The 10,294-nt window shown below is 40.8% G+C and overlaps 1 protein-coding gene across 2 annotated transcripts; it reads right to left on the reverse strand.

The window, feature by feature from the left end:
• Positions 1 to 6: 6 nt before the first annotated feature.
• On the reverse strand, positions 7 to 10,031 carry atcaya (ATCAY kinesin light chain interacting caytaxin a). Of its 2 annotated transcripts, XM_035652675.1 has the most exons (14): positions 9,919 to 10,031; positions 8,927 to 9,285; positions 7,199 to 7,298; positions 4,690 to 4,748; positions 4,341 to 4,589; positions 3,545 to 3,718; positions 3,269 to 3,371; positions 2,936 to 3,067; positions 2,573 to 2,659; positions 2,119 to 2,217; positions 1,872 to 1,907; positions 1,631 to 1,696; positions 1,424 to 1,482; positions 7 to 404 (listed from the first exon to the last, which is right to left on the reverse strand). In XM_035652675.1, exons 3-13 carry the CDS (start codon positions 7,273 to 7,275, stop codon positions 1,449 to 1,451), a joined length of 1,116 nt encoding a protein of 371 aa, XP_035508568.1. In that variant the 5' UTR covers positions 7,276 to 7,298; positions 8,927 to 9,285; positions 9,919 to 10,031; the 3' UTR covers positions 7 to 404; positions 1,424 to 1,448. The 2 variants fall into 2 exon arrangements, with proteins under 2 accessions (XP_035508568.1, XP_035508569.1); XM_035652676.1 differs by lacking the exons at positions 7,199 to 7,298; positions 8,927 to 9,285; positions 9,919 to 10,031 and adding an exon at positions 5,768 to 5,984.
• Positions 10,032 to 10,294: the final 263 nt, after the last annotated feature.

Consider the following 10,294-nt stretch of genomic DNA (forward strand, 5'->3'; position numbering starts at 1 on the left):
ATCAATTGTCTTAATTTTGTGTTAAGTTATAAGGTTTCTATCAATGTCCCAGCCTTCCAGAGCCTCACAATGATGTAATATTACAATATGAGTTATACGACCTGTCTGACCACACAGCTGGTCAATGAATCGATGAGCCCAACAACAGCTTCCACTGTTAAACACTTCTTGTTACAGAGCAGTGGCTTCCTTCGTACCATTTTGCAATATGAAACCCTCTGGTAGAGATGAAGACAGGGTTCCACACAGAAGGAAAATGAGACACAGCGTTCACCATCTTGATCGGAAAAGGATGGCAGCAAATCATCAGTTGGATGTTGGTAAAACAAGGAAGCACATGTAGGTTTGTTGGACCACTGCTTTGTATTGGTATAAAGGTTCATGCTCCATATGTCTGTCACACACTGCGTAAAGACAGGGAAATAATATTTGTAGATGATGAAAGTTTAATGGGACAATAAAAACATTTTGCTGCTCAAATTAAAATTGAAACAAGGAAATGTGTAAATTTGCCTCTGTAAATGAAAAAAGGTACTCAGTCAGTTGTTTTAATCAAACTCTATGAAATACCTGTTTGATGTACTTTATAAGATTAATTTAACTGCAAAATAGGCAAACTACTGATCCTGACATGTAAAAATAAACTGTTGTTAATTCACCAAAAGTCACTGCTCCTGTTTAACTCTGAAGTTATACAAGGACATTCTTACCCCTGTACTGGCATCCTGTTCACGGTTTTAACTTCAGTGTATTTCATTGGCGTTTCAGTCTTTTGACCTTCAGTGACACATTCACACTACTGCACACCACTGTATATATCCTACAGTCAGCTGGTTTAAACCAGCTCATAAAGTATGTACCTCGTTAACACTCTGGCTCTAAAGGGTGCTGCTGGTATGACTGTTATGTTACTAATGGATGCTGTTTAATCTAAATATGATATAATAAAATGTATCTCTTTCTTCATTTCGTATTGGACCAGATAGACAAACTTGTGTCATTTTATATACACGTTTGTAAGGAAATGTGTTCTCCCTCAAGGGCATACACTGTGTTCTGCACTGAAATGGACAGGACCTTGTATAACAAGCACTGAAGAGAGGAAAAGGACAGTTGAGAGAAGCTATTCTGAAAAGCTGAAAAAAAAGTCCATCTAAAAGTATAAAGGTCTGCAAAACATACCAAACTACAGACAAATATCTCCCCTGTTTATACTGTACAATAGATAGTTATTGTGCAAAGATGACATGATTGTACTGCATATTAATCTACAATATTCAGCTTCTCAGCTTTAATTAGACTCCACTTTAGCTTTCATTGTTGCACTGATATCATATACCTTTGCCCCATATACTGTACACCCACAATTAGGACATTTGTGTGTAGATGTAAAGGGCTATGTGAAATAAGAGTTTTATATTACCTTCACCTGCAAAGCTCAGTCCTTCTCATAATCCTTGATCTACAATCATTGACTTCGGCCTGAAAATGAGGGAAAAGGACACTGAGAACCTTATTTTTTTTTAAGTTGGAAAGAAGACAGTGAACCAGAAATGTGATGAATGTCCCAACTAGTAAAATGCCCGATGTGAAAATATGACAGGTTTTAAAATCTAGGGTGGACCAGTACCTCTCAGACTTTTTAATTGGCTCCTGTGGGACTGACTGCTGGTGCTGTCTGTGCTCCTGCTCCATCCTACACACACACACACAGAGTTACCCATTTGTTGGGCAATCTAAAAGTAGTCTTTGGTATCCAATCAATTCAAATTAAGTGCTTAAACCACGGTTAGTTTTTAATGCAATTCTTTATGAGCAATATATATGTACCATTTATGAAAATGAAACAATAAATGATAAAAGTATTTTACCTTTCTCTCCGTGCTTTAATCCTCTCCTCGTCAAATCTGAAAAATTTGTAATACAGTTACATCCTCATTCCACACAGTAATAAATAAGAGAACTAATATTATTTTACTTTTCTTAAAACACAATAAAGGTCACATCAGACTTATTCTCCCTACGGTTTACACGAATAATAGGACAGAAGGTGCAACTGCTGCCTAAAGGATCACAGCTACAGCTCACTTTCTCCATCTAGTGGTCAGAGACACTTACTGCACCACACCCTCGGGGACATGGACGTGCTCCATGGGGACGATCTCTGCCAGTTCATCTAGGCTGTGGACGTACTGGATCTTATTCATGAACTTCACACTGCAGAAGACAACAACAACAACAACATGAATCACTGATGCCATAGTGATTCAGTCAATATGAAATATGCAGCATTCACTACAAATTCAGTAGAAATTGTATGCTGAGTTCTTAAGTGTAAAAGGCACAGATGCTTTTGGATTAAATAAACAGTTAAGAATGAATCAGCCAAAACATGCAATAACATTGAAGTGAAAACTGTCCCGAGATTCACGTACAAGGCATTTCATACAGCAAGGATGAATTAAAATCAAAGTCTGGTCCTCATCAGTTCACTGCGATTAATACTTGAAAACACATTTTAACTTGAGGACCAGGTCTCACACTTTAAGTTGTTGCTTTGTGTGTCTATTACCTGATAAAGGGCCTGGATATAGCCAGGACAGTGCGTATGAACCATGTGGGATGAGCGATGACCAAAGACTTCAGGTTCTTCCTCAGTCTACAATCACAACACAAATACACAGTTCATAGTAAGGTTTGTGCTTACAAGTTTGAAGGCTAAAATGATCATATTAACATATATACATTAAAAAATAAACAGAGAATAACAAAGAGGTTGTATCTAAATTGCTGTAAATGGAGCCTGTGAGTCATCTTCAGTCTCCTACTGACTGACAACAAGTGACAACTTTAGAGGGCCTAATTCATATTTCAGTTCAGAAAACTTGTTTTATACACATATCGCATATCAATCAATAGTTTCTCCTTTTCCCACCTCCGGTCAATCATCTGGTAACATTTCTTTAACCAGCTGATCCCAGGCATCTTACTCCGAGGAGTGGCTCCGTTCATGTAGATGATCAGGTAATCTTCAGCGACAAGCATCTCCAGACTGCTCACCACATACCTGCAGGAAACAGTACAGCGTCATGGACGGATTGTGAGACAACAGCAGCACAGACACATAAAAAAGAACCGGGAAAGAATAAAATATCATCAAGAACATGCATAATTTTGACCAGACTGTCATGTTAACAGTTACTTCTGACCCGTATTCAGCAATCCATCCATACACAGCATCAAAGCCTGCACAAAATAAAAGACTCACAAGAAGAGGTTTTCCATTATGTAGTGGTAGTCTGGACAGCTGCTGTCAGGCAGGTAACAGGCAGAGAAAACAATGATGGCATTAAGGCCCTCGCCATAATAACCTGATAGGAGAGAGTTTCAGTTAATAGTGAACAATGCGTCAGCATACTTAAAAATAAACACTGGTCTCATCATATTACATGAGCTGCGTATTTTATTATGTTAGTTTTGTACTGGGAACCATCTTCCGAAGCCAGTCATGAGTTATCAGATTGTTTTCTGTCCTTTCACTGACCTCCATGTGTGATGACTCGGAGGTAAGGTCTGATGACCTGCATGTCAATACGATGTTCCTGTTCCCCGATGATCACTGTCCTCCAGAGGCGTCCGTTATTGGTGTTACCCTCCTCGTCCACATCTCTTGAGCCGTCAGCAGGACCTGCTTTGGCTGAGGCCACCGGTGTGTCATCTGGACAGACAGAGAGACAGATTTGGGTCTAAAATCTGCACTGAAACATGTACCACGCTGCACAGCGTCAGATCCAATAAAGGGTAAAATATATTGACTGTCTGTAGGTTGCTGTTGAGTGGGGTTTACAAGTCAAATTACTGTCAAAAGATTAAGATGTAATATTAGGACAGGATTGGGACTTTGTAATGAAATGTTAATAAAGTTTAGTTTGAAGATATCTTAACTCTTCAGTTGTAGATACATTTGTGAGGACAATTTGCAGACTGTAGGGTTAGAATATATAAATATAATAATAAAAACTCAAACAGTACTTTTCAAGGTACAAAGTATGTAAAAGTAAAAGTACAGAAAATGAAATATACAAACAAGAAAATTTGATTAAATTAAAAAGAGAACTGGAAAAATAAAACTTGGAGGGAACGTTAATAATATGCTAACAATAAAATATGTTATTATTTCTGTAGGGTCCAGTATATAGACTCAGATATTACATCAAGGTTCATATGAATTAAACTGAAAACATCATCTTAAAGGCAGTTCTGAAAGTTGAAGATCAGTGTTATAGCTTCACATACGGATAATGAAACGGGTTAAAGCGTGTGCATTTTTAACCACCTACCTTCCCACTCCAGCTCGTTGCCATTGGTGATGAACTCCAGCGAGTCCGTCTCATCAGGTGTATCGATGTCATCAACATTGATGTCCAGGTCGTCCGGTGTATCCAGGAAGTCATCTGAGAGCAAAGAACCCTCACTTTGGTCCAGTGAAAGGTTCATATCCGGGGCAACCAGTGTACGCCGTTTACGGTGAGATGAGGACACGCCGCCGCCTCCTCCAGGTGGGCTCACATTCAGGGAGTTTGGGGGAGCTGCAGCAATATCAGAAGACCAGGAAAAGTAATTGATATTGTAAAGTGGGGATATTGTGATGTTTCCATTATTGACCCAACAACCCTCAGTGTTACTTACAGGCTCTGTCGTCTGTGAGACCACAAGAGGAATCCATGTCTCCGTACTCTGGTAGTGGTCTGGAGGGAAACACACACAGGTAAGTAACCAGTAGCTACTGTGCTTATTGAGTAGAATACACAATATAAAGAAAGTCACATATAAAGATCTGTTACTGGGTCCTGAAAGCAACCTTAGCTTTAGGATAATATTATTTATTTTATGTTTTTCCTGATCCATGTTCTTTAACAGGCACTAGTTAATAACTATGGCCTCACAATAAAATGTAACACTGTGATTAGGATGCCGTACAACGGACCAGTCAAGACGTGGGTGTTGTCACTGATCTGGCTAAGCACTAAAAAGAGTAGCAAGCAGCAGAAGAGGATAGAGATGCTAATTAACTTCTCTCTGGGGAGAGATGAAGATTACAGGGCTGCCAGGCGAGGAGAAATAAAGGAGAAAAGGGGAGGAATAAGAGACAGAATGGGGGAGGAAGTGTGTCTTTGCATACAGGCAAAGTGGTGCAGCTCTCTCTCCCTTTACGCTGCCTGTTATTTACTGCTGACACACTGCACAGAAGGAGGAACAGACATTGGGTCACAATCTTGCCTGTTTGTGTGTGTGTTTGTGTTGCATATCACCAAACAACACCCAGTGCAACCGAGGAACGGGAGACAAGGTTGCAACAACTAAAATAGTTAAAAACGCAGGAGACACAGAGAGAGCTACAGCGCAGTGTTGTTCAGCAGAGAGGGACTTCGCTGCAGTCCTGTGAAAGCCAACTGCTTCATCCTCCCATCTAGAGGAGGACAGTGTGACAGTGTGTGCTCCTCATCAGCCAACAATACTGGCTTTAGCCCAGAGAAACAGATGAACTGATGAACAGACCGACACTATTCCCCCCGGGGACCCCTGCAGTGATTACTAGCCCAACACTTCCTTTGTCAGGCATGAAGCCCTTTTTCTATAAACAAAACAGATTTATGGATATATTTTCTCTTTTAACAAAAGCAACATAATCTCTTTTGTTCCTGTTTATGGCCGCTTTGTCCTTCAGATACAAACATCAATATCAGGATGAACCGATGATGCTTACCTTCTGGAATTAGCTGCTTTTGTCAGAGCCGATTCAAATGAGCTTTTTTAACCTCTCACACCTTTATATCTGCTTACTCATTCCCTGTCTCCTCAGCTGATGGCAGGCAGTCTAGAGCAGAGCATCTCTCAGAGGTCTACTTTAATAATCCTTTTGCTGCTGGCTGGTCCTCCGTGTCTGTCTGTCTTTAACCAAAACCTGCCACCATTTTCCTGGCGATGCTGTGTTGTTGATCAGCGACTGCTGTTGCGTCACATGACGTAGCCTGAGACCATTTACAGACAGAGCTGCACCTGCTCCCTGGCTTCCTGCCTCCCAATCTGACAGAGGAGGAGGGAAGAGGGAGGAGGAGGAGGAGGAGGAGGAGGGAGCCCAGCGCTGACTGTCATCACACTTCTCCTCTGCTCTTTTTCTGCTCTGCACCTCAACCTCTGAACATCAAATTCACACACTTTCTTAAACCCTTCTGTAGCCATCTTTATGGCGCATTAAGAATATCTTTTCCTTCATTTATCTTTCACTGTTTCTCTTTTTACTCCTTCTCAGAGCCTCTTACATTCAACACTATAATAGAACAATATCACACTGTGCTCAAACCTGGCTGTACACATGATTTTACATCATTTCACACAAACACAATAATTATTAAAACATTCAATTACAATAGAACATTTATTCATTCCTATTAAATAAAAAAAGTCTACAAACAAACAATAGACATAATTAGCACTGCTTCTAAATCCACCCAGACTAAACTGTACTGGAAGTAATATGGTGCAGCTGGCCCATAAATAAAACCCTGTTTGGCAATTAATTGATAATTAACTGCACACTTAATCCTAAATAATGAGCTATTCATCTGCAAATTAAAATGTTCTGCATATTCATCGACACACACATACACAAGAATGTGCCATATAGCTCTAACAGATGCTACAAGGCTGTACTTGCCATCAATAAGACAGTTTTATTGGTAATGACTGGGGGTGTAAGATAATATTGAAAAATATCATATTGTGATATATTACAGTATTTAGATTTTTGTGTGTGTGATGAACACAAATGCAGATCTCATTGTTTTGTTTAAAGGTCCAGTGTGTAACATTTAGGAGGCTCTATTGGCAGAAAGGGAATATAAAATTCATAGATATGTTTTCATTAGTCAGAACGGACAAACCAAAACCTCTAGATAGGATTGTTTCTCCCTCATGCTTGGAAGGGGAGGGCGAAGTAAGTGAGTTGCAATCTGCAATTACACCTACACACTGGACCTTTAACTTTTTTTCTAACTAAAAAAAAAAAAACATTTTGAGAAAATGTGCAATATATTGCCTTGTGTACGGTATCTCAATATGATGCAGATATTGAATTGTATATTTATTGCCAATAAACAGCCGTAATGATGACCAGTGAGAAGTTAAAGGTGTTCACCTGGGAAAGTCTTCATCCTGCCACTCGTCTTTCACTTCCATGTTCTCCATTCGTAGAGTCGCCTCTGTGGTGCCCATCCCTTGGAGAGGAGAGCAGGGGCCTGGAGGTGTGAACATAAACATCTATCAATGAAGACCGTTTACAATAACAGAGGTAAAAATAAAACGAGTGCACTAACTAGACTGTCAGCTTCATGGCTGCACTGCAGGAACACGTGTTTGACTTGGGAGGGAAAAGTCAGCATTGTAGGAGGATTTTATCTAAAAATGTTCATTACAATTTGGGGGCTGTTGGTCACATGGTTTTTATCCCTCTGCCCTGGGGAGCACATGTGAGGGGCATGTGACTGACTCTGACTCCTTTTCTGAGCTCAGCTCTCCTCAAAGTCGAATATCACATATGAATTTCTTCCTGGGTGGAATTCAAGAGGCCAATGAGGAGGACGACGTGCAGACCTAATCCTCGCTCACTGCTTCCTAATCCTGCTACACTGATGTGACTGCTGCCTGTTTGATCTCTACTCACACTGAAGCTTCATATCACCAATAGTATCGATAGAAAAACTTCACTTTTGATCTAATATTCAATCGTTTGTGCTCGAGAGTTTGAGGAGAATTCACACACAGAAGGTCTAACACATAAACATGCTGCCTAATCAATGGTGGGATTAGGATGCACTCTATACCTCTAAAGGACAGGATTCGTTATCACAACAAATTACTGACATGTTGATTACAGATGCACAGTTTTGGATGGTGAGCTGCAGGAGAGGAGCACTGTGGGTATTTAATTGGACCTGTTCTCTTTGTAGTTCTCCACTCGAGTATAAAATCCTCGATATCTGAGCAGATTCTGCTGACAGAGGATTCCCACATCTGTGCTGGAGGTTATTCTTAGAAACAGAGATTCTGAGGAAAGGCGTGTACTGAAGGTGCTCTTCTGGGAGGCATTAATTTATGTTACATGTCTACAGTGCAACAAAAATATTGTTATTGGAAAATAAAAACAAACACAGTGGGATCCTGACTTTCTTGTCTGCATAATGTTGATCACAATGAGACATAATACAACATGGATTCCTGTGAGATAATTAGTAGAAAGAGTGAAGCGGTTTTTGTGGTTTTGGCAGCAACACTTGAGGCTGAGTATAAACTGGAGGACAGCCAAGCCTCACATAGAGGAAATCATTCATTTATTCAGGCCTTAAATTACATATGAGCAACAACAGATTGTACCATGAAGTCAAATCCACTGAGCAGCAGGTTCAATTCATCTATAATCCAATGTCACAATATGCTGTGTGTGGTGCACACTGTCAGATTAGCTAGAGCAGAAAATAGAATACATTATTTATCATCATTTATTAAATAGAAGGAGGTTTCTTCTTTCTCACACCATGGGAAGGTTGACAACTGGAAAAACCGTGAATGTAATGTCAGAGAAAATATTCCTACAACCATTTAAGATTTCTACACAAGATGTAATCCATTACATTATGTCATTTTATTGTGCTGCACACGTCAACAACCAATTTCTACCAAATGAATCGCCACCAAATGTGCAGCATGTTACCATCACAGAGTAAAATGGCCCCACAGCCTTTCTAGGTCATCTCAAATGGAACAGCTAACAGCAGGAAAACCCGACCGGATGTGTCATGTGTTAGTGGACAATCAGCATTCAGTTTTAAGGTGTCAGAGATTCAAGGATGTCAGTGTCTGTACTCACATGAGCGGTGTGAGATCCCCACAAAGCCTCTCGCTGCTCCGTGTCTGTGTGTCCTCCCTCCTCCTCAGTCACAGATGCAAAGATTCAAGGGGGAGAAAGTCCTGATCCTCCTCACCAACAGGGGGAAAAAAGCAGTGGTTGGGCTGAAATATCTCTCATTCACATGCACACACACTCACACGCACCCACAGACACAGTCATACAGTGTCCTCAATGTCAGCCACTAGCCAGCAGCAGGTGTCTGAAGACAGGGGGCACCTCTGTGCTTGGACTCCCCCCTCTTCTCCTCCGCCTCTGGCCACCTTTGTTGGGGACAGACTGGCCGTGAAGAGCGAGCCAACAGCCTGCTTTCTCAGCTCCTGCGTCCACACCACCAAGACACAAAATTCCTTTAATCAGAATGCATCTGCTCTGGCATCATGATCTCCATCTTTTCTCTGCTGGTAGATCCTAATACCTTTGGAGTATCTTCTCCCACTCCCCAAAATATCAATTCAAATCCTCCCTTGAGCTCCCTCTGATTTCAAATCTCTCCATGGAGGCAGCTAATTTATCCTTACAGCAACTTGGGGGGAAATGAGCACCAGTCCCCGTGTCTCTTTACTCCGATAATCCTGCTGTTGTTTTCAGTGGTCCTCTATGTGGCTGCTGTTCCCTGGCAACAGCATCTCTCTCTCTCTCTCCACCCTTCTCCCCTCCCTCTCTGTCTCCTCACCCCAGTCTCTTTCATAGCTAATATACCCCAACTCTACCAACATGCCTGAATTATTCAGTCCTTTACTTCACTTGCACCCAACCAATCAATGCTATCACCCCTGCTACTATTCTTGTACTCTCACCATGGTGGCAGTACTAATCCTTCAATCCATAGTAGTGTTTATATATAAGTTCACGTTTTTATGTGACATTTTGATCCTTCTTCAGATTTATAGCATTATTTTCTCCTCTATCCTCAGTTTTGAGGTGATGCCTTTAAAACAGGTCATGTTTACCTTATTAGCACTTTGAAATATGATTTCCGTGGAGTTTAACATCCCCTGACAGATGAGCTGGATATGATGCTCTGTTTCTGTGTACTGACTCATTGCCTGGTGGTTGGGTTTACATTAGATTGGACCTTTATCATCGCTACAAGCGTGACTGACACACGCGACATTCAGCAGTTTCACCGCAGGCGAAGCGAGAGGATTCACTTCAATCTACTTCCGCCTTCGCTTTGTAGACACGAGCTTTGTAAGCGTTGCAGTTTTAATTTTTGTGAACCAGGCTCAGATAATTAGGCTTAAATTAAGTGATTTTTTTATCCATTTAGTTTTATGAATTAAGTTTCTTCCTAAAATAACTATTTTCTTCTTCATAATGTTCCCT

Source organism: Morone saxatilis, unplaced genomic scaffold (genome assembly GCF_004916995.1).
Source record: "Morone saxatilis isolate NCDOM2014 unplaced genomic scaffold, NCSU_SB_2.0 Contig12, whole genome shotgun sequence".
Lineage (NCBI taxonomy): Eukaryota > Metazoa > Chordata > Actinopteri > Moronidae > Morone > Morone saxatilis.

Bases quoted from the DNA above. Each gene is read 5' to 3' on its own strand.
- atcaya (XM_035652675.1), bottom strand. From the start codon at position 7,275: ATGGGCACCACAGAGGCGACTCTACGAATGGAGAACATGGAAGTGAAA. The intron at 2,660-2,935 runs GTGGGAAAAGGA...TTGTGATTGTAG, and splicing joins TACCAGATGATTGACCGGAG to ACTGAGGAAGAACCTGAAGT. The intron at 2,218-2,572 runs GTAATAGACACA...TGTCTTCTGCAG, and splicing joins ATATCCAGGCCCTTTATCAG to TGTGAAGTTCATGAATAAGA.